Consider the following 26,701-nt stretch of genomic DNA (forward strand, 5'->3'; position numbering starts at 1 on the left):
AGGGCGTGTCTTGGCTCCTCCCTTTCAACTACCAGAGCGGCGCTGACCACATGGTTGGTGGCTGCTAAGTAAAGTAAAAGGGGCTCACAAGGATCCGGTGCCATGAGCACCGGTGGGGAGGATAAGAGGGTCTTGAGGTGGTCGAGGGCCGCCTGTGCCTCCTCTGTCCAGACAAAGGTGTTGGATTTCTTGAGGAGCTTGTACAGCGGCAGGCCTCGCTCTCCCAGCCAGGCAATGAACCGACTGAGCGCTGCTAGGCACTCGGTTAACCTCTGGACGCCCTTGATGCTGCGGATGGGACCCATGTTGGTGATAGCCGCGATCTTGTCGCGGTTGGCTTCAATGCCACGCTCGGACACCATGTACCCGAGAAGTTTGCTCTTAGGCACACCGAATGTGCATTTCTCGGGGTTCAGCTTGATGTTGAACCTCTTGAGATTTGCGAACGTGGCGCTCAGGGGGGCGACTAGGTCGTCCGCGTGCAGCGTCTTGATGACGATGTCGCCAACGTAGACCGCGACCATCGCTCGAGGCGGATCTGGATAGTCGGGATCGATCGGCGAGTCAATCTGGTCGGAGAAGCAGGCTTGCATGCATCGTTGGTATGTTGCCCCTGCGTTCTTGAGACCGAACGGCATCGACACGTAGCAGTATGAGCCGAACAGCGTGATGAAGGATGTCACGAGCTGGTCGGATTCCTTCATCGCTATCTGGTGATAGCCCGAGTAAGCGTCTAGAAAGGATAAGATCTCGCATCCAGTGGTGGAGTCGATTATCTGATCTATTCTAGGCAAAGGAAAAGGGTCTTTGGGGCAAGCCTTATTCAGGCTGGTGTAATCGACACACATCATCCATTGACCAGTTTTCTTTTTTAAAAGAACTAGGTTAGAGAGCCAGTCGGAGTGATAGACTTCTTTTATGAAGCCAGCGGCTAACAGCTTAGCAATTTCTTCTCTTATGGCTCTACGCCTTTCGTCGTCGAAGCGGCGCATGCGTTGCTGGACGGGCTTGGATCCCGGCAAAATGCGGAGCTCGTGCTCGGCGACCTCCCTTGGGAAGCCCGGCATGTCAGATGGCTTCCAGGCAAAAGTGTCCTTGTTGTCGCGGAGCAAGTCGACGAGCGCGTGTTCCTATTTGGTCGACAGCTGGGAGCCGACCCGCACCATCTTGGTTGGATCCGCGTCGTCGACCGCGACCGACTTGGTCTCATCGGTTGAGACGAAGGCCGGTGCCTGGATGGGTTTGCCAAGGTCAGGACGACACTCGGCAGTGGTGGCGTGAAACTGGCCGAGCTCAGCCGAGTTCGCCGCAGTGGTGGCGAGATCATAGTACTCGCGGCTGCTGACGTAGGCCTTCTTGAAGGAGCCGCTCACCGTGATGACTCCACTTTGGCCTGGCAGCTTGAGCTTGGGGTAGGTGTAGTTGGGCACTGCCATGAACTTGGCGTAGGCGGGGCGCCCGAGAATGGCATGGTACGCCCCCTTCCAGTCCACCACCTCGAACGTGAGGGTCTCAGTGCGGAAGTTGGTTTTGTTGCCGAACGTGACCGGCAAATTGATGTTGCCGACCGGGTACGCCTTCATGCCTGGCAAGATGCCTTAGAAGGGGAAAAGAGAGGCCCGCAGGCAGGCTCGTGGGATCCCCATGGCCTCCAGGGTGTCGATGTATAGGATGTTAAGGCTGCTGCCCCCGTCCATCAGCACCTTGGACAGGCACATGTTGCTGACGACGGGGTCGACGATGAGAGGGTAGCTCCTAGGTCGAGGGATGCTGGCCGGATGGTCATCCTGATCGAAGATGATGGGTGTGGACGCCCACTTTAACTTTCTGGGAATAGAACTGGCGGCGGCACATACCTCGCGGAGCCGCACCTTTTGCAGTCACCGGGAACATTCGTCCTCCAGGCCGCCGATGACGACCAAGCACCGGTTCACGTCCGGGAATACTCCTTCCGCCGGCTTCTCCTTGTCCTGGTCGACGTCGGGCCATTTGCCGCGGCCGTCGCCGTCGGTCTTGGCTGTCCTACGGAGGAGGCGCTTCATCATATCACAATCCTTGAACTTGTGGTTCACCGGATAGCCATGGTTGGTGCATGGCTTCTCCAGGAGCTGGTTGATGTGGTCGTTTCTAAGGGGGCGCTGATCTTGTCGTTCAGTCGCCGCGACCTCGCCAGCGGTGGGAGGCCGGCGATTCTTCTTGTTTTTCCTGTCCTCGCGGCTTGAGGAAGGCCTGTCGCGGTCATGTCGCTTCGCCTTCGCCGCATGCTGGTCGCACTCGAAGACGGCCCCGACTGCCTCCTCGCCGAAACCATGGCTGGTGGCGATCTCCAGGAGCTCATGCGTGGTGCACGGCTTCTGGCACCCCAGTTTGTGGACCAGGGTCTTGCAGTGCGTCCCGCTGAGGAACGCGCTGATGACGTCGGCGTCGACGACGCCCGGGAGTGAGTTGCACTGCTTTGAGAAGCGACGGATGTAGTCACGCAAGGACTCGCCGAGCTCCTGCTGGCAGTTCTTGAGATCCCAAGAATTGCCAGGGCACACATATGTTCCTTGAAAGTTGCCGATGAACACCTTCCGGAGGTCTGCCCAGCTGCTGATGGAGTCGGCGGGCAAGAACTCCAGCCAGGCACGGACGTTCTTTCCCAAGCATATTGGGAGATACTGGATGATGAAGTGGTCATCGCTTGCTCCTCCGGCCAGGCATGCAAGCCGATAGTCCTCCAGCCACACACCGGGGTTCGTATCCCCAGTATATTTCACGACGTTTGCCGGCGGCCGAAAATGTTGGGGGAAAGGCGCCCCACGAATCGCCCTAGAAAAAGCGTTTGGTCCGGTGGGGTCCGGGCTCGGACTCCGGTCGCGATCCACGTCAGGGTCGCAGGGGCGTCCCCCTAGCTGGAGCGGTGATCGCTCCGGGTTGGGCGCGTATGCCCGCGCATCCTCTGCTCGAGCGGCCGCGCGATCGACGTCGGCGTGGTGCCTCGCCTGCTGCCGGCCTTGGATCACGCTACGCGAGTCGTAGTTGGGACCGACGCGGTCGTGAATTAGTGGCCTCGGTGGGAGAGGAGCGGACGCCGCCGCTGGGGCTGGCGCGCCGCCCACATTGGCCTGCTGCCTCGGCGGGGGGTGCTGTACCTCGGATGGTTCCCGCCCACGGTGGCTTGCGCCGCCAGCGGGACACGAGGCAGCGACCTGTCGGCGGTGCAGCGAGGAGCTCTCCGCTTGCTGGACGGCGGCGAATTCCACCAGGTTTCTCACCTAGCAGTGAAGGTTCCTTTGGGCCGGATCCTCCGGCTCCGGCAGTGTCTGCAGGAGGATCGCAGCCGCCGCAATGTTCTGGCCTGCACGGACCTCTTGCGGGAGTTGCATACGGGCGTCGTTGATGATGTCGCGGTTGACTCCGCATGCGCGATGACATACGGAGCCCGTAGGGTTTATCCCCTTTAACCCGGAGGGAGCCCGCGGAAGCTGGTCCACGGGCGGGGGCGTCTGTTGGCGACGGCGGAGATCCCTGTCATGGGCCTGCGCGTTGGCGAGCGCTTGCTCGTGGTGGTCCAGCGGGATGTACGTCTGCTGAGGCGGCACCACCTCCGGCGGGGGGTCGTTGTCGGCCATGGCGCACATGCACGGCGGCGCGGATGTTCCCTCCAGGTGGTTGTCTCCCGTGCTGGAGGAATCACTTAGGGGATCCTCATAGCACAGGAGGTCGTGGATAGAGTCAGGGTAGCTCTCCGTCATGCCGACGAAACTGGGACGCGGGCTGGCACCCTTGGGCGGCCTTGTGCAGCTCCCAAGCGTAGACGCTCGCGGAGTTGTGTAAGCCAAACGGGAGCCTCCCCGAGAACGAGCGTGGTGTCGGGAGCAGAGGCCTGCCCGCGAGCTGCCGAGAGACGTTGGCCAGCGCGACGCGGCGGAGCACCGCTCGGGTTGGCTGTGATGGCCTGCGCTTCCTGATGCACCAGCGAACCGATCGCCGATGTGTCAGTTTGTGAGGCTTGGGAGGAGGAACGGGCTCCTCTGCAGCCGCCAGGGCGGCTTCCTCCTCGCCGAGGCGCAATGCATCGAGCTGGTCGGTGACGAACTCTAAACTCCCGAATCGGAAGGTCTGGGAAGGCGGAAACGGTGGAGGCGCCCACGATCCGTCGCGGGGGATCGCGGGGAACTCTAGGGAGCCGAAGCGGATCGCCTCGCCGCGGCTCGCTGCCGGAGCGGCGAATGGGGTGATCCAAACCATCCGATCGCCGAAGCAGTGAACGCACAAAGCGCTCCCCACGGACGGTGCCAAACTGTCGCTGTGGGAAATAGGCGATTACTAAACTACTCGATTGCTCGTTTGTTGTGCGCTTGATCAGATATAGTCTAGCACGCAAAGACTCGAGGATTTAGACTGGTTCAGGCCGAATGTGCCCTACGTCCAGTATGGGGGGTGGTGTTCTTGATCTATTGCTCTCGAGCCTGGGTGCTCAAAGTTCAGAGGGGAGCTTACAAGCTGTCAAACAGTGTCGAACCTCTAGGAGTCCAACCCTTTCCTACGTTGGGGGCTTTCCCTTTTATAGTCCAAGGTGGGTCCCCCATTTATATGTATCTAGCGTTGTGTCTTGGCATCGTCAGGGCGTCCTTAGTCCTTGTCAGTTGTCGGGACCCACTTGTTCGGTCGGGAGTGGAGAGGCTTGATCCTGGTGATCTTCTTGGGCAACGGGTTATCCAAGCGCTGTCCCATCCTTGATCAGTCGGGGAGGCCTGGTCACTCGGATGGTCGCTCGGGGGTCACCTCCGGTCTTGTCCGCCTGGACCTATGTTCCCCACCTGCAAGGCTACCTCACGCCTCCTTTGCGTAGCCCCTGCCAGTAGGACAGCTCACCCGATGAGGGGTGCCTTACCGAGGTCAGGCCGGGGCCGTCCGGTCACACTCACTGGCGTAATGGGGTAGTGCAGAGGGGCAACCATCATTACGGCAAGGGAGGCGTCGTCCGTTGACGCCCCCTCATGTACTGTCGCAGGGCCCGTGCGGGCGGCACTGTCCCTCTGGCAGAGAGTCCTGTAGCCTATTTCTACGCCGCAAGATAAGGGGAGCTGTCGTCGCGGAGCCTGCACGGAGGCCTGGCTTGACCGGCACGTCTGTCAGGGATGGCGGTTGCCTTGGAGCGCACGACCCGGGTCGTCCGGCATGGCTCTGACCCGGAGCGCCTGGTTGGGGGACTGCCACGTGTCCCGGGAGGTCGGGCTCTCGGCCGCGTTGCCTTACGAGCGAAGACAGCTGCCCACACGGGTTGACGGGCCGTGTCGTGCCCGGCCCAGGGAATCCGTTGGGCTCCTTCCTCTACGAGTCAGGCCCGTCAGGGCCCCGGGTTTACACCCCCGTCACATTGCATCTGTTTTACTCTCTGGCTGAACGGATCTCTGCTGCATTGAACCCAGTGGTGAGAACAGCAGCGCAACAGCGAACCACTATAAAGGATCTTCTCAGCAGCGCGAAAAGCAGAGCAGCAGCGAGCCATGGACAGTTTAGAGATCTCTACCATGGTCGTCCTTTGCCTTTCTGTCGTCCTTCTGGTTTGTTTTACTCTCTGGCTGAACGGGTCTCTGTTGCATTGAACCCTGTGGTGAGAACAGCAGCGCAGCAGCGAGCCACTAGAAAGGATCTGCTCAGCAACGCGAAAAGCAGAGCAGCAGCGAGCCATGGACAGTTTAGAGATCTCTACCATAGTCGTCCTTTGCCTTTCTATCGTCTTTCTGGTTTGTGGTGGTACAGTGGCGGAGGCAGGAAAAAATTTAGGAGGGGCTGAAAAAAATGCTATAACGACACAACACTATTATGACACCCTTCATGGCTCCGGTGGCGATAGGGGGGGGGGGCTAGCCCCCCCCCCCCCCGACCCACCGCTGGATCCGCCTCGGATCACGGCTGGTTATCTACGTCGATATTTGTGACGTAGGGTAGGAAATTGACCAGAACAAATGATGATGTCTTCATAACAATCACCATAGTTTCAAAAAAAAAAAACAATCGCCATTGGAAAAAGATAAAAGGCCAAAAAAAAACAAGCCATTCGGACTTTTCCAAGGAGGTGGAAAGACAACAGAAATACAGAATCACTTTGGACTTTATTGGGGCCACCTTAACCCCTTCCTTCCTTCCTTTAAATTTATAATGGCCCATGAAATCGGCCCACTTAAGTTGGCCCACTTTATACGGGCTGAAGATCCATCCATGTCCTAAAACCAGCCCAGTACTGACTTGGGCAAACCAGCCCAGTTGCTGATGGCTTCTCCTCTCCGTTTCTGCACAAGTTCGGAGGTACGATTTTTCTTTTTGGGAACCCATAAAGAAGTTCGGAGTGAGTGTCTGGCAGAAATTTTCCCAGCATAAAGCCTAGTCGACGCAGCCATGATTCAGATTCTTCAGAGGGATGGATGACATGACGGGGACGACGGCCCCCGGCAACGACGACTGTGTTCCACGCCATAATCACATGGACGCTGCTGCAACGGCCGGACCAACGGTGGCAGCAATCGCCGGCCATTCCGCCTGAGCGGCGCGGCGTGTTCGACTGCGACTGTGAGGATCCGAGTCGTGCCGGCTCAGCCCACTTGCCCCTGCCCACCTGCCTCTGGCGCCTCGCGGGCATCACTAGCCTTTGTCCTTTTGCCCGGCCAGTGGCCCGCTTTGTCTGCGACTCTGCGTGGGGCTTCTTTGTTCGCATCCGTGCTTGATGCTTCACCGTCAGCGATGAGCTGGCGATCTCCGACCATACACAAAAAAGGGTAATGGGCCGAGTCTAGGGCCAGTCACTAGTGGTGCCTGGTAGCAACGTGAATGTACTCCTACCAGCCTTACACTGCCTAACAGTACTAGAACGCTCTTATCGAGTTATCGTGCTTTGTATGCAAAAGGGTTAATCCTACGAGACGATTCTATCGTGTTTTGCATTGTTTTCGCTGCTTTGCACACGATGAACGAAATGCAAATGATCCAAGTTTTTTTTTTTTGATAAAAGACAAATGATCCAAGTTGAGCACACGGAAAAAGACATGTCCTGTGGTGGTGAAGTTCGTGTATCCATGATTGCATCTGGTGAAAACTTTGTCGTCCTGATTTAAAAGAATGTCTGGTGCAGATGATACTTCTTTACATTGTAAAAAATAGATGTAATTACATAGATCATAAGTTACTCATTTACTCTGATATCATTGTCATAATCGCAAAAAAGAAATGTCATACTTGCAATTTTCGTTAGACAACCGAGTTTTAGAAGATCTTTTTAGGAGGGAATCGCTTTTGAGGTTGTTAACTTAAACAATGGTGAAAATTTGTGTATTATTATATATATTTTTAAGGGTCAGTTGGATCCATGCCACTACAACTTCTTGAAATTGGATTTCATGTTGAAATCCATGCCATTGAGTGGCATGCTTTTGAACATGAAACCCAATTTCACGGAGTTGTGGTGGCATGAATCAAATTTTCCCTATTTTTAAAGATATGCATCCATGCTTAAACGGAACATGTTCCCCCTCTTCTGTTTACCGGCCATGTTTTGATCCTCTTGACTTGAAAGAGCAGCAAGGGCAAATGCTTCTACAAGGTCATCAACTCTCAGTAGTTCTCTTTTTCTTTTTCGTTCGATGATTTTTGAAGAATGTTTAAATTTTTTACAAGAAACTGTGTGTATATTTCGCAAAACAAAAAACCCGAACAATTGGTAACTCGAAAGCCCTAGGGCCTGATTGGTTGGCTGCATGCAGCTCAACCAGGCCCGGTGGATGCAGACTCTGCGTGTTTGGTTTCCTGCTCCACTCCTTCGACCAGGTTGCGCGCATGCAAAAGGCTGCTCTCAGCCAGGCTCCGGAGGAACGAGAGAATCGACCGTTTCCCTGGAGCCAGGCTCCGATGGTGCAAGCGCGAGGGCGTGTGAGTGTGCATGGAAGAACGTGCAAACACAGAAATTCACTTTTGCATTGGATGTGCAGGCAGCCAAACAATGTCTAAACCAAGTCTGTATATAGGCGTACGCAAACCAATCAAACACCTCTCGCACCCGGCGAGCCTGGCCACAGCGGGCCTGTACGCAGCATGCGAGCCAGGCTGTGGCTATACGCAAACCAATCAGGCCCCTAGCGACCAAGCGTAGCCCCCAGTTGTTTCGGAGGGCCAGTATAGTAGCCGAAACGGAACAACCCACCGCACAAACGTAACTGACCAACCCCCACGCGCAGAAGGATCCGGAGTTCCGGACGACGAGCGAGCGAGCGAGAGCCAGGAACGAGCTCGCCTCGCCTCGCCTCGCCGGCCGGCGCCCCGCGACGACGACCTCTTCCTCCTCGGCTCCGCCGCCAGACAATCTCGCCGCCGGCAGGTGCGCGAATCCAAAGCCCCCCCCCCTCTCTCCCTCTCCCTCCCCCTCCCCAAACCGGGCGACGGCTTTTCCGAATCCGTGCTGCCAGTTTACTGTTCCATCTGTGGCGCGTGCCTGCCCGCCTGCCACCGCCGCCACGCGCTCATGTGGCGCGGCGCAGTGGTGGCGCCCTCCTGCGCTGCGGTCTCCGGTAGATTCCTGCACCCACCACACCGGGCGACCACCACCGCCACCCAAAAGGCGCCCCCCTTTCCGCCGCCCAAATCCGCCTTTTCCCGATCCCCAAGCCCCCGCCGCCGCTCCCTCGTACGCACGCGCGCACCGCGTCGCCTTTATCTGCTCCGCTGGTGTTGGTCGGCTGCTGTAATCGTCGCCGTCGTTGTTGGGGTTGCAGCGTTGGCGGCCATTGTAGCGAGGAGGGGGCGTGGAGGCGCGGCGATTGTTCGCGGGATGAGCTTCGGCGGCAGCAGCTCCGTCGCGTCCGGTATGTTTGGTTCAATTGGTGGTGCGGCTCCTTTGTTTGTTTTAATGAGATTGGGTGTCATGGAATGCAATGCATTGGATGCAGGTGCGAGGAGGCCATTCGAGTACGGGAGGACGCATGTGGTGAGGCCAAAGGGCACGCACAAGGCCACCATTGTCTGGCTCCACGGCCTTGGGGACAATGGAGCTAGGTATGGAAACGCCCTGTTAGCTAACGTCTAGCTGTGACTGGCATGCTTGTGGAATTTTGGTATGCTTAGGTTTCATAAAGTAATGGACCATGGCCATATGCTCTGTACCTTCTTCAGTTGGTATGAACTAACACTAGATAGTGCTACTGAAGAATGTTGTCTTACTATCCATAGTATATTGTTTGTAATAGCACATTATAAGCATCAATTTCATGTCCTATAACCCTGTGTGCTTTGAGTGCTGGATGCTCTAATCATGTACTATCAATGGGATAGTTCTTCGTTCTAGAATTGGAAGTTACTCATGAATGATGGATTTTATGTTATGCTTGCAGCTGGTCTCAACTATTGGAAACTCTTCCTCTTCCTAATGTAAGTTAGGATATAGATCTGATATGCAATGTTATAAGTTGTGGTGGATTGACCTTGTACCTCTTTTGCTAAATCTAATATGATTTTTCTTTCTGTATCTTTGCTCTACTCAGATAAAATGGATATGCCCAACTGCGCCTACGAGACCTGTATCCGTGTTTGGAGGATTCCCCTCCACAGCATGTAATGTTTCTACTTGTGCAAGGATGTTGTCATATCCTTTTACGATCACCATATGTCTGAATACACATGCCCTCCTATGCTCTTTCTGTATTTGCAGGGTTTGATGTTGCTGATCTTTCAGAGGATGCTCCTGATGATGTCGAGGGGATGGATGCCTCAGCAGCACATGTTGCAAATTTGTTGTCGACTGAACCCGCTGACAGTATGGCTCCCAAGTTTTTTCCCTTTTCTTGTTTGTTGATGGGTTACATTGATTATTTATTAATTTTATTCATCCATCTTATCAAACAGATACTAGGTGTGAGATTTATCACATTTCCTTTGCTGTTATTATTATGATAATCCTTCTTAATATGTTCTATACACTTCATCAAACTTTTGAACTTTTATAAAAGAGCATGCATGTTCTCGCAGAAACAGGCTAATTCAACCTGTTAAATTGGTGATTAAAAAAAGAACTGCTGAATTTTACCAGAATTTTTATGTTTATCTCAGTACCATTGGTCATCCTGCTCAATTGATAATTGCAGTCAAGCTTGGTGTCGGTGGCTTTAGTATGGGTGCTGCTACTGCTCTGTACTCTGCAACTTGCTTTGCTCATGGAAAATATGGAAATGGCAATCCATACCCTGTGAACCTAAGTTTGGCTGTTGGTCTTAGTGGCTGGCTTCCATGTGCCAGGTTTGTCCCGTGATATGTATGTGGTCTATGTTTTGGAGAAGCTGCTGGGTTTTTGCTGATGTACTTCATGTTTTTTGTTGTTATCTCAGGACCTTGAAGAACAGAATTGAATCCTCACCAGAGGCTACACAAAAGGCTTCTTCCATACCTCTTTTGCTGTGTCATGGAAAAGGTGCATATCTGTTCTATATCTTAACGTGCCAGAATTTCTTTCTTATTGTGCTTGGCTTGGTATAAGCATCTTGGTGGGGAGGGTTCTAAGTTCTAACATTCATCCTGGAGGCTATATATTGTTTACACATGATACAAGGGGAAGGCAATATATATAATTATAAACTGACTATTGAATATTAACATATATAGTTATCCACTAGGAAAGATGGGGGGCTAGCTAATGAGTTTATATCTTGCTTGTAACACTAATATTAACAACAGATCTGTGCGTGGCTCTCTACATATCATACAGCAAACTACTATATTTTGACGCTAGCCTGAACTACCATCCATTAGAAACTAGCTGTCTTACTTCACCTAACAGTTGTAATCTCTCTAGGGCAAAACAGGAATGATCATATATGTTTCTAGAAAAATAGGTGGTATGTTAATCAGATTAGGAAATTTGTTGTTCTATAGCAGATTGAATGGTCTTGTCAAATGCTTAGCCTATTTTTTATGTAGCTGCTTGGAATTCGAAGGACTTGCTGCCTTGTTTATACTTGTAGTCGTGCCCCTCAAAAAAATTGTCACTTTCTTGACATTGCCCAAAATAGATTGCAAGAACATAAACCAAACGGGCTTGGTATTCAGGGCTCACACCTCCATGATATTTAGTTCATATTTTGACAACAATTAAAGTTTGATTTCTTGGTACACGAGGAACCCACTACTAGTAAAAAGTTCTTTCTGATGATTCATAAAGAAGAAATTGCCACCTTTGTAATTTATGTTCTGCTTTCATTTTATGCAGCTGATGATGTAGTTCTCTACAAGCACGGGGAGAGATCTGCTGATGCCTTGAAGGCAAATGGATTTTCCAATGTGCTCTTCAAGTCATACAATAGGTTTGACACCTCCCCTATTCAGCTGCGTCTTGCTTACGTAGCAGTTTTCTATTTTTCGTTAATCACGAGGATTACTATTTCCTCTTGAAGTCTTGGGCACTACACGGTACCAGAGGAGATGGAAGAAGTCTGCAAATGGCTCACGGCGAATTTGGAGCTCGGCACTTCATCATCTTGATTGGAAAGTTGTCTCGAGACAGACTCGGGGTAGAGGTGTCCAATAATACCTGTGTTTGTTCCAGGGTGTTAAATGGTTTAATAGCAAATTCGGGCTTGGGTATACGGCCATGTTGTAGCTTTTCTTTTACGCACGTGTCTATGGGAATTCTGTACTCTTATAATTTTCTACGTTTTGGTTTATGTCTATTTGGTTGTGGCAGGAGTGGTGTTTGTTTCAAATGTTTTGTTTTTGGATTTGATTCATCGTGAACAGTGTTTTAAAAAGGTTTAGCGGCAGCCTTCTCCAGCCGCTAAAAACACTTCTATTGCAGCTATTGCAGCAGTCGTAGCAGCAGAAGCTCTACAGAGCCTCTGTAGTACCGATATATCCTGCTGATTCAAACGCTGCTCGTGAACTATGATCACGATTTCCTAGAGCGGAAGATAAGAGCTGCTCGTGAACTACGATCACGATTTCCTGGAGCGGAAGATAAGAGCTGCTTTCTAGCCTTCTGTGATCCATTTGAATTTATTCTTAATGGCTGCCTGTGTACATATATACCGGTCCACTATGTGCGTAACTAAAGCCTGCAGTGTGCACACTATGTGCGTAACTCTGCAGTGTTGCACAGTGTCTGCCTGAAAGGCTGAAATCAAATCGTTTTGTTTGTACGATATAAAAAAATCGCTTTGTTTGTCTATCACTACAATTGCATACTACCTTCTTTTCAAAAAGAATTGCATACTACCATCACTACCGTACCATAAGAGCCTAACATGATTATGCCTGCGTTTATACACGTCAGTATTTGCACGAGTAGAAGTGTAACACATCTTGGATGCAGATCAGTGGAGTGTTAGCTGGTAGTAAAGAATGCAATGCAACCTTGGTGCGTATAAGCATCAAAGATTAATTATACATTTCGAAGAGCATCCACTTCAAATGAAAAGAAACTTAGTGCCCATGCATTATCAAGCTCAAACTAAGGTAGTCAGCAAGATGCATCAAAGAACGGTGTCGTGCAGTAGCATTTATTTATCAAGCAAGATAACTTTGGTTACTCCTGTTTTGAGTCCCGGAGGGGTCTTCATCATAATTGGCACGATCAGAACCAAAAATTCATATCCAAAGCCACTGACATTGCAAGGTCACCCAAAATCGTCTGAGAAAGACATCCAGTCTTTGCTATGCAATGGATACTATGACTTGTTTCATGAGGAATCATTTTGTTCGCCTTTTTGTGCAATGTCGCCAAGCAGTTCCTTCAGTTCACCCTTCTGAAGAAAATTGTGAAGTAAAACTCCGTATTAAACTATCAGTTAAATGCTACCCACATCATCCAGTAACCAAAGTAACTCAAAACCAGTCTTGATAAGCTGACTTGCCTGGTGCATGCTGAGTATGATATCAGATCCACCAACGAACTCTCCTTTGATAAATATTTGTGGGAACGTAGGCCAGTTACTTGCATAAAGCAAAATACATAGTGAAGTTGGTTACGTGTGAGCATTACTGATTCTGGTATGGGAATCAGATAAACAATACATGACGGTCCATTTCTCAGTTTCATACATTGCAGTACACATCAATTTAACTGAACAAAAAAGTGCCTCTAGAACAAGAAGATAACATCATGATAAAGGATAGACTGTTGTCTCTAATTACTTTATTTATTTATTTAGATGATGATATTCTGAGCAAAACATAACATCAATGTCAACTTAATAATCAAACCACTTTATTCATTCTGATTTTTTTCAATAATCAGCTTAATCAAATGATTACTCTAGTCATCTTCCCCCTTATTTGTTCAGAGATCATTTGTTGAAGTTGCTCGTCTTGTGTCTTGAAGTTAAGCCTAAAAAACGTTTCCTACGAAATATCTTAAGCTAAACCAACTGTTAGATAATCCATCCCAGTCCAATTCTCTTTCCCTTTCGAAGCACAAGCTGTCACCACATACTAACATCAAACAGCACATCATATAAGAAGCTGCTTACCTGTATGCTTTAACAGTCTCTTTGAGCTTGAGATCTGACAGAATATCTCTAGCGCTGATCGGAACACCTGCAATATATGAGATCTGGCTTAGGACCTGTTTGGATGCAAAGTATTTTTGGAGTTTTGGAAGAATACCATGGTATTGCAAAATACTTTCATTTTGAAAAGCTAGGGGGCGTTTGGATGCTACAAACCTTGTAGTTTTGAAAACAATGGTATTGTTAAAACTGCAGTCCTCCAGACCTCTTTTTTTCTAAACCGTTGTTTTGAACATCTCTAGTTTCTAAGACTACAGTTTCTTGGTACCAAGGTTTATCAAAACTACAACATCCAAACAGGCAGTCAAGAATTTGAGCACCCCTGTTTATCAACTGCATTTCAAAAAAGCAGCACTCAGAGCCAACTTACCATACTGCTGGAGGACCTTGACTGCTAATGCACTGAATCCACACCTAGGAGCATCAGGATAACCCTTCATATAGATTACAACAGGGTGCTCCTTGATATCCTGCCAAATTATTTATTATGGGGACCATAAGTTTCAGATTATGCCTAGTTCTGTGAAAAGTTAAATGATTTAATGCAAATTGCTCTGAAAGCTCATTAAGAAAGTAAAATGTATACCTGAGCAACGATGTCATCAAAAGACATTTCTGAACTTTTGCTTGTTGGCTGAAAATCTTGATGCGTATCAGGATCAGCAGCTACTCGTGTCGTAGTTGAGTCCCCAATTGCATTAGGAGCACCACCAAGACCTGACGAGTAGTTCATAAACTTCTGGATAGCGGGTTGTGACACAGCCTGCTCTTCCAGTTAACATGCAAAAAAAGAAGAATGCAACATGAAAAATTAAAAGTATAACATTATATACAACATGCGCATCAGTAAGCTCATTCTTAAGTTGGACAAAGTATAATCTCGTATGAATACATATCACATATTCAGACAAATGACAAAAATGCACAATATGCCTTGCTGAATTCAACCAGTGCAGTTGTCTGGTTCCTTATCATGCATGACATGAGAGAGAGCTTAAGAATTGTATAGTACATCACTGGATCGTGTAGGATAATATTCTTTTACAGAAATGGAGGTGGAGAAGCATAGAAGGTTGTGACCAGAGAATTATATTTACTAGGCCATAACCAAATTAAAACACTAACAACAAATGTCTATGCCAAAACTAAACATGTTCGGCACAAGTGCAATAGTACGTTTGCCAAGAAGGTTCACCCCCCCCCCCCCATTAGATGGCACACAGAATGCATGTGTCTTGAAGTCTATGAGGCAATATACATGGGTTACAAATTCTTACTTATCCACAGAGGTAACACAACTTGTAAACAATGCATTACATTTTCCTAATTATGTGTACAAAGTAGGTGCACTAAAGTTCCTGAAACTATGCGTATAGCCGCATAGAGTTTATTCAATTGCCCGACTAGAATCTCAGAATAAAACCAATGCACTGGAAGTCTAAAAACTTTGCGCATACCTAATTGCACACTAGTAGAATATTGAAACTCAGAATAGAGATAATGGTGCATAAAGTTATGGCAATCTAATCCCAAACCCCAGATGAAAAGGTACACTAGAAGGAAAATAAATGGCAATGTAAGATCACAACTCTGCCAAACAATTTCATTACAGTAGCATTTAGTAACAGACAACGATTACATTAAACAGTCAACGTCAAGGGAATGGGTACAAGAGCCTTACAGCTGCGCTTGATGGACGGGAGGATCTCATGAGACCCCTGACGAGGGCGGTCGACACTAATCTCGCCATGGTACCCTGTAGATGAAAAATATGGCAACAAACAGCGCGATTAAGCAAGGGATCCACGATCCACCAATCGAAGAGAAAATTCAACAGCTAATCCCCACCCAGGCACTCTGTACCAACGAACTCGTGCTACACGCTATAGGGGGCAAACCGGCAAAACCCTAGAGAATGTCTGGCCAGTAGAGAGAATTGTCAACATTTGGTCCGCCCTGATAAGGAACCCCACCGCTCTGGTGATGGCGCGGATTTTCCGCTGAGGAGAAGGCCGAGCAGACGCGAGCAAAGTGGATGAAGGAGGTGCGGGACAAGGAGAGGAGACTAACCGAGACCAAATCAACGGCGAGGAGGAGAGGAAGGGGAGGATGCGCCGCCGGGGTCGGGAGACGGCGGCGAAGGAGAAGGGAGGCCGGTGAGAGAACGAGAAGCGGAGCAGGCGAATCGAACTTCTCTCATTCTCCGATTTACCGGGCCGAGCACGGGATACGGCCCGGTGTAGCCTTTCACTTGTTTTCAAGCCCAGTTTGAATCCGCTGGCGGCCCAACTCGGATAAAATAAACCGAGTCGGGCGCGAGTTTTTTATTTTTATATTTTCTATTTTTGTTTTAAAAAAATATATTTTCGTTTTCGAAATTTACAGGAATATACCCGGCCGCCGGCCGGGACTTGGTCGCCCCGCTGCGGGGCGGCAGGAGCTTTTCTGCAAAAATTTTGTGAAAATTTTTATAGAAAAGCCCCAGGAGGACCGGTCGCCCGGCAGCGGGGCGGTCGGCCCCTCAAGCCGCCCCGGCCGCCCGGCAGCATGGCGACCGGCTCCCCCACCCTTATATAAGGGTTGGCTGGTCCCCCACCCTCATTTGCATCATTAAAATTTCAGAAACCAAGAAAAAAGAGGGAGGGAGGGAGAGAGGTGAAGCCCTGCCGGATTTTCGAGCCGGCGACTGCAGGTAACCAAAATTCTTCTACGCTTTACAAATAAATTATGTTGTAATTATTTTTGTTGACACAGTAGATTAGCAATCAGTTTAATATCATTATTGTGTGGCTAGATATCTCGAGTAAGCTTCGTTTTCAAGTTTATTATGGTGACTACTATATTTCTCATGATGTGTATGAAGTAAATCTATCAGCTTTGAACGCAGAGAGTGTGAAATAGATAAACCCTTAGAGAGGAGTTTTGGTTCCATACGCAAATGCCTTCACGAGATATTCAATGTGAATCCAAAGACTCATTTCCTAACCGTTCAGACTGTGACGAATTGGGCAACTGAAGGGGATTTCTGGGAGTTGATGCTTATAACAAATACCGAAGAATGACGGACTTACATGCAAGCAGCTCTTGACCGCGGGTGGCCTCTTGTAATGCTAATTCAGATTCACCAGAAGGCAGCTCATTTCCGTGAAGGGTCAACAAGTACATCATCTCATATGAACCAAGCAGTGGAATAAGAAAATGAAGATCAGAACATGCATGTCATAGAACCTGAGCCGCAAGGTATAGCTGATCAGGTAGGAGAAAAAGAAGATCAGAACGTGCATGTCATTCAATACCTGATGAGGGGGAGCGGATACCTGGAATAGTGGAAGATGTAGAGAATGAAGACCAGGAGGCTCGAATGATGGAAGAATGTGGGGACTCATCAGACGATGAGGACTACCCATTGCTAGGTGAATGGCGAGACAAGGGTTTTGAAAATCCAGTGATACAGGATATTAGGAGTAATGAGTACGAATACAGAGAGAATGAGGTTGTGCAGGGGGCAAAGTATCCTAGCATTGAAGCTGTGAAGGATGCTGTGAAGCTTTGGGCTATATCGTTGAGGAAGGAATTCAGAGTTGTGAAGTCTAGCAGCAAAGAATATGAGGTGAAGTATGTCAATGACGATTGTACATGGCGAGTACATGCCTACAAGGGCAAGTACAAGACACACTGGGAGTGTTCAGTTGTTACACCACATACATGTAGATTAACTGTTATTGCGCAAAATCACCGTAACATCACATCCACTTTCGTGGCCAAGAAGATGTATGGGGTGATTCTCGACAAAATTGATTATGAGCCAAAATTGATAATTAGGGACATAGACGACCGTTTTCAATACAAAATTAGCTATGCAAAGGTTTGGCGGGCAAAACAAAAGGTATTTGAGATGAGGTTTGGCACATATGAGGCATCATATGATAACCTGTCTCACATGCTGTCAGCAATTGTGCAGAGAAATTCTGGAAGCGCGACTGATACCTACATTGTACCGAGTTTGTATGGGGGACCTGGATTTCTGCTCCGTGCTTTCTTCTGCCTTGGTGCATGTGTGAGGGCATTTATGTATTGTCTTCCTGTTCCGTGTATCGACGGCACATTCTTGACAGGGAGATATAAGGAGACAATACTGACAGCGATTGAAGTTGATTGCAACAAGCAGGTGGTTCCCATCGCCTTTGCTTTTGTTGAGAATGAGAACACAGAGAGCTGGTATTGGTTCCTTGAACGTGTGAAGATTCACGTTGTTGCTGCAAGGCCTGATGTTTGCCTCATCAGTGACAGGCATGCAGGTCTTCTAGCAACAATAAGGCAACTATATGAAGGAAATCGAGGACAACCTCCTCTATGGCCAGATGTTGTGAGTAGGTGGTGCATAAGGCATATAGGTACAAACTTTTATGAGCGCTTCAAGAATAAGGAACTTATGAATTTGTTCAAGAGGTTGTGCACTCAGAATCAGCAGCGGAAGTTCGATGCTTTGTGGCAGGTGCTAGATAACATGTGCGCCGAGCTGCTAATGGAACAGGCCTCAACCTCCAGCCGTAGACGTTCAGGTGGCGGACCTTTCACACAGTGGATCAAGGATGCACCTAAGGAGAAGTGGTCAATTCTATACGACACTGGTAAGTGTCGATATGGGATCGAGACAACCAACCACGCAGAGTGTTACAACATGGTAATGCATCATGTTCGTGGATTTACTTTTGTTGGCATAGTTGAGTTCATCATGTACGGATGCACAAGATACTTCAGAGAGCGGTACCAGGCAGCTGCTGTCTTACTTAATGATCCACGAGTGGTTTTTGTAATATGATCACTAAATACATGAAAGAAAAGATTGAAAAGGCTCACTATCATAGAGTGGTCTCCATGGGCACAAATGATCAAAGGTTTGAGGTTTTATGCAAGGACAGGATAGGTCAGGGTGTCCGCAGACAAAGGGTGGTTCAGGATTGCTTGATAACGCCGGAAGGCAAGGTGTTTTGCAGATGCAAGAAGCCACAACTTCTTCACTTACCATGCTTCCATGTCATTGTGGCATGTTCAGAATCTGGATTGAAAGCTAGAGTTTTGTTTCTGAATATTACAGAAAAGAAACCGCTGTGCACACTTGGGGGCATGAGATATATGGCATAGGCAGTCTGGGATCACTCACTACACCAAATGTGTAGGTTGCTTGAATTAGATTGCTAACTGAATGTAGTGTACTGAAAATAGAAGGATAAGGTAGGTTACGAACCATAAATTCCCGGCTTGCAATACAATTTTGTAAACAATGTTACGATTATAAAGTAGAGGCCTAAGGCGTTCGTACTACTACGGTAAATAACGCTGAGACCTTTGCTGTAAACTAGGTACTTTAACAATAGAAAATAGTGGCATATGCAACACGGTAACCTCGTGTTGTGACTAAACCTGACATGCCTTAGGAAATGTAAAATGCCAGGATTACATGATGGTGCTTTACTGAGTGCACCGGGGATATTTTCCCTTCCTAATAGCTTTAGGCCCTGCTTCCTTAGCACGGCGGGCCCTCTCTCGCTTCCTCTCCATGTCAGCTTCACGTTCCTCTGCCTTCTGACGTTACACTTCTGCAATCCTCTTCCGAATCTCTTCCTGATATTTCTTGCGCTTCTCCTCCATCTGTTCTCCATGCAGCATTCGTTGCCACCTTTGTGCAGCCCACCTTGCTTGACGCTCAACATGGTCCTTATCCTGCTGAGATTGCTCGGTGTCTAACAACTGCACGAAATTACATAGAGGCGGTGGAGTCTTTCCCCAAATCATGTTAGAAGTCATTACCAGATCCGAAAGTGGCAAACTCTGATAGTGTTTTATAGTACCTTTGCTCGATCCTTGCCGTAATGCTTGGGCGGATCATACTCATAATTCTCGCATATGAAGAACCTCATGCCAAAATCGTCCCCCAAAACCTTGGATTTCATTAGCTTGCACAAGGATCCGCAAAAGCACATAGGCACCTGGACTCCTTGGGGGACTGTTTCCCTCACCTTACTCCGTGGAATGTAGGTGGATCCTGAGTAGGCCATGGTGTTGAGCTCTGGCAATCACAAGTGCGCAATCAGATTGCTAATGTACTGTATCACAAATTGATTGTTAATCTACTGTGTCAACAAAAATAATTACAACATAATCTATTTGTAAAGCGTAGAAGAATTTTGGTTACCTGCAGTCGCCGGCTCGAAAATCCGGCAGGGCTTCGCCTCTCTCCCTCCCTCTCTTTTCTTGGTTTCTGAAATTTTAGTGATGCAAATGAGGGGTGGAGGGACTAGCCAACCCTTATATAAGGGTGGGGGAGCCGGTCGCCCTGCTGCCGGGCGGCCGGGGCCCGCCGCCCCGCTGCTGGGCGGCCTGGGGGGCCGGCCGCCCCGCTGCCGGGCGACCGGTCCTCCAGGGGCTTTTTTGCAAAAAAAATCGCGAAATTTTTGCAGAAAAGTCCCTGTCGCCCCGCAGCGGGGCGACCAGGTCCCGGCCGCCCGGCAGCGGGGCGGCCGGGGTATATTCCTGTAAATTTCGAAAACGAAAATATATTTTTATAAAAAACGAAAATATAAAAATATAAAAATAAAAAACATCCAAGGTTTCTCCGGTGGTGATCGGTAACCAGATCTCGCAGGTGGCGTTCCCTGTGGCCTGTGGGCTTCCTGTCTCCTAGATCCCCGGGAGGTTCGTGCTCTTTGCTTGTTCGACCCCCCTGAAACTAGTTGGAGCGAAGTAATGCAGTGTCGTTGCGGGCACCGCCTTCGCAGTAATCTGGGCAATGTGAAGGTGATTTGATGCAACTGACTAACTGAGGTAGAGGATTAGTATTGTGGGGCAACTGACTATCTGAGTGTGTAGGGAAAGTAGTATTGAGTCGTCGTATGAAGTGTGGAGTGCAGCGAAAGAGGGTGCCTGATTGTTTGCAGCTACTAGTACAGTACTTATTAACAGGTCAGAGGTATCACTGGTTTACTAATAATCAAATATTGCACTTCCGGCACTGCTATTTATTCGTTGATAGTTTGCATAGATTTGTCATTTGCCAATCAGAAAAGGTAAATGTTACAGAATGTGGGTAATGATCTGTATGTGGTTTGTATGCTTCTAGGCAATGAAGTGAAGCTTTAAGGCTTGCAGTACCTCTTATTCCCCAAATGCTAGGCGTATAGATTATATCTAACCATTCTCGCAGGAGATCTTTGTTTGGAAGCAGAATCTTTGAACCTACCACCACAAAACCATTAATCAGTTGGCGTAGAAATCTAGAGAGCTATAAGCGACCACCACCTCTATACCTTGTAAAGGTGCATAGACCACAGTTTTATGGGAATCATACAAGAGGGTGTTTTGAAAAGCTTATCTAAATAAGTCCTTGTGTCAAGTTTTGGAATTTCTTGGGGCAACCTCATAAATTATTCCAATGTAGCTATGAACCTTATACTGACATTTCAAATTTCCTGGTAGAGTGGTAGTCTTACTGCTGATCTGAAACCCTTACATCCAGCCTATTCTTTTTAATTGGTTCAGCATTTACAGGAAGAAGAATCATAAGCATGTTTGTGAGTCTTAGCCCCTGCAGTATGTTGTGCTTATTGAACTTAATCCATTTTTTCCTTTGCATCCTTGGTATAGCTGATTTCAAATCTATAAGTTATTCACAATTCTATATTTAATATATTGTTTATCATAGTGTATTTACGTTAATGATATGTTCCATATGGTAGCTACATATTTATTTATTTGGGGACCAAGCAAGTGACCGTACCTGCTTGTATCTACAGCATACTTTCTACTGTGGACTGTGGACCACTGACTTAGACAATGTCAGGAAACGTGCTCACAATTTGTTGTTTATGAATTGCAGTTTTGGCCCATGACAGAATGATTCTAACTGTTGAGTCTTTTTCTGCAGATGTACTGTTGCCTCACTAAAAACAAATTCTAGACACTGTTTGACCTGGGACCATTTGTTCAAGCTGTCCACATTTATTTATCATACTTTTTTCCTGTTAATCATTTTTAAGTAAACAATTGTCCTTAGTATGGGACCAGGTCCAACTCCAACCGTACATTGACTCATGGATTACTAAAACAGTTGAGAGGTAGTACACAACCGACGATTAAATATCATCCTCACTGAGAGGTTTAAGCTATATCACAATCCTGTTGATTAGACAGCTCCTCCGATGAATATTCCCTTCTTCCTTCTATTATTGTCTCGTTACCTTTTGTTTGTGGAGTGTGGTCCTGCTTTGTGGCCATCATTACTGGAGCTCTTCTGCAAGCAACGGTAAGGGTATCTGGTAACCTACAGTGTTGGTATCATTGCGGGAAACAAAACTTTTTCACCCTGATGAGGGTGCTTTCTGAATTGGACTTGTTCGGCAATGATTCCAATGGGTTGTGCTTTACAGTAGAGACCTTTTCTCTTGTGTTTCCCAATGGTTTCGTCCTCTAAAGTTAAAAGGTGGCTGTGGCTCTAGAGAGTGATCCACTTGCACGCAATACTCTAGAATGCAATTACTCTGGATCAATGCTTAGTTGAATGGTAGCTAACAAGTTTATTTTTAGTTGTATGATGTTATTGCATGATTTGCTTTCTTTCATACAAAAATCCTCATGCATATGCTTAAGTTATGAGATCAATCGCCGCTGTCTTGTGCTTTCTTTATGAATGGAGCTCGTTTTTCAATGTATACAGTTTTCTTGACAATTTTAATAGTTTGGTCAGTTTTTCTGCTCAATTCTTTATTTACTAGTACATTGTAAGCTGTGAACATGGTGGTCTTTTCTATGCAGGCTATCTTTGATGACTTATGAATTTGTTACGAATCTGTGTTCTGGACCAGTAACAATCCTTATTAATTTTCAAGAATCTACAGAAGGGGATCTACAATGTAAATGCAGCAAGGATCATGCCGCCCTATAAGCTATAATGTCTGGTGCCTAGACATACATATACATTATTACTCAGTTGCTAATCGTGATTATCTATTTTTGGGCAAAAGATAGCTGTAACTATTGTGAGATAGCAGCTGCAAACTGCAAAAGGGGTCTGTCCAAACCGACCAGACATTGTGTTGGCACGCAGATCTGCCATCAAGATATGGTGTTCTCAGTGTTCCCACAATCCCATTTGGAGCTGCCCCAGCAACTTCTTCATGCTGCATTGTTTCTGCAGTGTTGGTTGTGAGAGAACAGGCAGGATCGTACAATACATTGACCTGATACTGGCCTGGGCGTATATATGACATATGGCTGTTGTGCTCGACTGGCAGAAGCAAAAAGGTTCCAAAAAACATGGAAAATCTGAGGCAATTGGGTGTTAATGCTTGGTCCATGATGCCTGATGGGAAGTTGGGTACTGAAACACTATTTCTCACTGCTAGTTTGACATGACAATTGGGCGTCCCTTTTCCTAGTAGTACTACGATGCCTGTATTATTGCTTGCTTTCATCTATTGTTATTGTCTTCTGGTTCCTGCAATCGTATGTACGGTGAGTTACAATGCCCTGAGAATTTTGTAATTGGGTGTCCAAATGTTTTACTTGCTCAATATTGCCCTGCAAATATGACCTGCATGCAAGAATCAACACTAGTCATGGTTCAACGTGGACAGTTGTTGGCACAAACAAGACCTGGCCTAATGCTATTTTATCCTTCTTGCTTCACGCACAGAAGCGACCAGCCTGGGTAATGGCACCAAGAAGGCATGGCAGAAATAGATGGAAAGCTTGGGTGGTTGACGTGGCCACTAAATGGACTCACATGAATGAACCCTTAAAGATACGTACCAAAAGAGGAAGAAAAGAGGCAGGAGTGGGAGGATAGCAGAGGAAGGAAAGGGTAAGCGTCTTTAATATAATTTCATAAGTTGTGAGGTGGCTGTGTTATTGCTTCTGCACGGGCCATGCATGTGTAACTTTCAACTGCAAAGCTTTAGCAGTTATCATCTCTTCTTTAATCTCAAAGCAGCCTACTTGGTGTTGGTTCTTCATGTGACCCATCCATCCAAGGCATAAAGCAATGTCACCACGCTCGCACCTGCACTGCTACAATGTTTATTGCACGATTCCAGTTTTCTTCTTTTTTTTAAAAAAAATGCTTTTTACCCATCTATACTTAGTTACTTTATGCCTGGGTTTACTTTGGTGCAGTGCAGCTAGCTGCTTGAGGACACTGAGCCAGGTAGTTTCCAACTAGCCTTGGGGGTCCAATGATGCAATGATTCTTGCCTATATAATCATCCATGCAAATGGAGAAAAAAGGTGAATCAACTCTGCTAGATCCTGGGGAATAGTTATATACTTAACAATAGATACTCTACAGTATAAAGCTGGCTTATGTTACTTTAAACCTTTTTAAACTTGCCATCCACACGACCACACGTTAGCTCATGGCAACCACAGTCCAGCAGCTGCTTATATAGTAACACTGGGTATTGGGAGGCGAGAGGAAGGCCTAGCTTCTCTTTGGTTTCTCATTGCATCACCTTCCTGTCTTAGAGCATCAATGGCTACCATCAGAGAGGAGTCCGACTACGACAGCAGCCGGTCCTCGCTCACTGCGCCAGGCTCCCGCCGGAGCTGGATCAGTGACATTGGCAGCTCCAGCTCGGTCTCGGGGCGCTCCTTCGGCGGAGGCTGGGATGCACCAGCCCCCTCATGCCGCCACAAGCCCCACAAGGCGAACCAGGCCGAGTGGGAGGCCATCAGGCGCGTCCGAGCTGCCGCTGGCCGCATCGGGCTGGAGCACTTCCGCCTGGTGCGGCGCCTGGGCAGCGGCGACCTTGGGAATGTCTACCTCTGCCAGCTGCGGGAGCCCTGGTCGACGGGGTGCCTCTACGCCATGAAGGTCGTGGACAAGGACGCTCTGGCGTTCCGCAAGAAGTTGCGGCGAGCGGAGGTGGAGCGCGAGATCCTGCGGACGCTCGACCACCCCTTCCTGCCGACATTGTACGCCGACTTCGAGGCGTCGCACTACGCCTGCCTCGTCATGGAGTTCTGCCCCGGCGGGGACTTGCATGTGGCCCGGCAACGGCAGCCCGGCAAGCGGTTCAGCATCTCCTCCGCCAGGTACTGTCCATTTGCTAAACCTGCTAGCTTGACTGCATGAGCATCTTTTTTTCCTCACATCTGTGGCTGTGGAACGGTAAGCAAAGTTCTGTTCCAGGGTCAAGCTTTGTTTCAGCGTCACTTTTGTAAAAGCATGGCGCTTTAAGCTAGTGATCCTCTTTTCATGTGCATCCGTGTTAGCTTTCAGCAGGCTCTTTTTGTCTTGCCGCGTCAATCTTTCCAAACAGATCTGTTTGAACCACTAGGGCTTCATGTAAGCTAATGATTTGAGCTGCAAGGACATGTATGCTGATCCCCACTGTACGCACAATCAGAAGATATTTATCCTCTCCAAATCATTGTTGAATGCAATTTAAAGACATGATCATCTTTGCGCGAAAAGGAGAAACGTGCTAGCAGTATATGAACTTTACTAATAGACTGTTGGTTTTTCATGAAAGGACGGCAGATTATACATCTCTGTCTGACAGTGAACTGATATGGTTTGGAACGAATGATGGCAGGTTCTATGTGGCGGAGACGGTGCTGGCGCTGGAGTACCTGCACATGATGGGGGTGGTGTACAGGGACCTCAAGCCGGAGAACGTCCTGGTGCGTGGGGACGGCCACATCATGCTCTCGGACTTCGACCTCTCCCTCAAGTGCGACGTCGTCCCGAGGCTGCTCCGGCACAACAGCCTCCCCCACAATGCCAACGCCCCGGCCAAGCCGTCCTGCGTCCCGCCGATCCAGCCGGTGCTGTCGTGCCTCTTCAAGGGCGTGCACAAGTGCCACGCGAAGGAGGAGGCCGCGCCGAAGAAGCCCGGCGACGACGAGGCTGCCAGCGCGGATGGCGCGTCGTCGGAGCCCGCGGACACCACCAACCCGGAGCTGGTGGTGGAGCCCGTCTCGGCGCGGTCCAAGTCCTTCGTGGGCACGCACGAGTACCTGGCGCCGGAGGTGATCTCCGGGCAGGGCCACGGCAGCGCCGTCGACTGGTGGACGCTGGGGGTGTTCATGTACGAGATGATCTACGGGCGGACGCCGTTCAAGGGCGAGAGCAACGAGAAGACCCTCGCCAACATCATCAAGCAGCCGCTGGCGTTCCCGCGCGTCGCGGCGGCGAGCGGCAGGGAGTGGGACGAGCACCTCCGCGCGCAGGACCTCATGGCCCAGCTCCTGGCCAAGAACCCCAAGAAGCGGCTGGGCGGCTGCACGGGCTCCGCCGAGGTGAAGCGGCACGGCTTCTTCAGGGGCGTGAACTGGGCGCTCGTCAGGTCCGTCCGGCCGCCTGAGGTGCCCAAGCCGCTGCCGGCGGTGCCCCCGGCGCCGAAGAAGGTGATGGTGATGAGCAGGAAGGAGCGGCGGGAGCCCTACAACCCCGTCCGGTCCGACGAGCGCTTCGAGTACTTCTAAGCTGTAGGTCGTCGATCTTGTCTGAAGGTCGTCGGCAGATTAGTGGAAGTGTACATACAGTAGCACGTACTACGACCGGAGGAGCATCAAGCTGTAGGGATCGTGGCTACCTGTGCTGGCCAAAAAAAAACCGCTCCTCGGTGCGGCTAGCTTGCAGGGAAAATCTGAACCTTTTGTTCCTCATTTTTTGTCCTACAGTTTGCTGCCTGCCAACATGATCATCGATCATCGATTTTGTTTGAAGAATCTTTTTTCCTGGACGTGCCATGGATTGGTCACAAGAAAGCGTGTGTGTTTGCAGTACAGGCATGCCAGGGGAGATGGGAGATCGAATCGATCGAGCTGAAATCACGGAGCGCGGCAGGCAGGCGCACAGGCGGCAGACATGAGATGGACATGCTGGCGCGGCGGCGTTGGCATTGGCATGGGGCGCGGACGGACGGGAGCGGGTGGATGGTGCGGCGGGCGGGCGGGGGCCCTGGGCGCCGTGCCGGTCGGCTCTCATGGTGCCCCCGCGCACGCGTGTTTTGTCCCGTTTCCCCTGCGCCCGGCCCAGCGCCCACCACCTGGTCGCGCGCCCGCGCACTCGGCAAGTCGGCAGCACCATTCCCCCGGCCGATGCAGCTTTGCCGGCTCGAACCGGGCGTCACGCGTCTCTCTCTCTCTGGACGCCCAGTTTCCTGCGCCACCAG

The 26,701-nt window shown here is 49.1% G+C and overlaps 4 protein-coding genes across 8 annotated transcripts; 2 read left to right on the forward strand and 2 right to left on the reverse strand.

The window, feature by feature from the left end:
* Window positions 1-1,130: 1,130 nt before the first annotated feature.
* LOC120674462 lies at window positions 1,131-1,583 on the reverse strand. The gene has a single exon (XM_039955642.1). It carries the CDS (start codon window positions 1,581-1,583, stop codon window positions 1,131-1,133), a length of 453 nt encoding a protein of 150 aa, XP_039811576.1.
* A 6,589-nt stretch (window positions 1,584-8,172) lies between these two features.
* Window positions 8,173-11,777, forward strand: LOC120672193 (acyl-protein thioesterase 1 homolog 1-like). The gene is made up of 10 exons (XM_039952501.1): window positions 8,173-8,356; window positions 8,751-8,840; window positions 8,925-9,030; window positions 9,366-9,402; window positions 9,516-9,585; window positions 9,683-9,787; window positions 10,116-10,266; window positions 10,356-10,438; window positions 11,234-11,327; window positions 11,418-11,777. Exons 2-10 carry the CDS (start codon window positions 8,807-8,809, stop codon window positions 11,503-11,505), a joined length of 768 nt encoding a protein of 255 aa, XP_039808435.1. The 5' UTR covers window positions 8,173-8,356; window positions 8,751-8,806; the 3' UTR covers window positions 11,506-11,777.
* A 571-nt stretch (window positions 11,778-12,348) lies between these two features.
* LOC120672194 (monothiol glutaredoxin-S4, mitochondrial-like) lies at window positions 12,349-15,757 on the reverse strand. Its single transcript, XM_039952502.1, has 7 exons — window positions 15,597-15,757; window positions 15,208-15,282; window positions 14,113-14,289; window positions 13,897-13,996; window positions 13,488-13,554; window positions 12,873-12,951; window positions 12,349-12,764 (listed from the first exon to the last, which is right to left on the reverse strand). Exons 2-7 carry the CDS (start codon window positions 15,274-15,276, stop codon window positions 12,699-12,701), a joined length of 558 nt encoding a protein of 185 aa, XP_039808436.1. The 5' UTR covers window positions 15,277-15,282; window positions 15,597-15,757; the 3' UTR covers window positions 12,349-12,698.
* A 4,393-nt stretch (window positions 15,758-20,150) lies between these two features.
* LOC120672192 (protein kinase PINOID 2-like) lies at window positions 20,151-26,269 on the forward strand. Of its 5 annotated transcripts, none has more exons than XM_039952496.1 (5): window positions 20,151-20,222; window positions 22,338-23,385; window positions 23,697-23,807; window positions 24,045-24,614; window positions 25,118-26,269. In XM_039952496.1, exons 3-5 carry the CDS (start codon window positions 23,764-23,766, stop codon window positions 26,007-26,009), a joined length of 1,506 nt encoding a protein of 501 aa, XP_039808430.1. In that variant the 5' UTR covers window positions 20,151-20,222; window positions 22,338-23,385; window positions 23,697-23,763; the 3' UTR covers window positions 26,010-26,269. The 5 variants fall into 5 exon arrangements, with proteins under 5 accessions (XP_039808430.1, XP_039808431.1, XP_039808433.1 ...); XM_039952497.1 differs by lacking the exon at window positions 20,151-20,222 and having other exon boundaries at window positions 20,486-23,036; window positions 23,218-23,385; XM_039952499.1 differs by lacking the exon at window positions 20,151-20,222 and having other exon boundaries at window positions 20,486-23,036; window positions 23,221-23,385.
* Window positions 26,270-26,701: the final 432 nt, after the last annotated feature.

This window comes from Panicum virgatum, chromosome 5N, assembly GCF_016808335.1.
Source record: "Panicum virgatum strain AP13 chromosome 5N, P.virgatum_v5, whole genome shotgun sequence".
Classification (NCBI taxonomy): Eukaryota; Viridiplantae; Streptophyta; class Magnoliopsida; order Poales; family Poaceae; genus Panicum; species Panicum virgatum.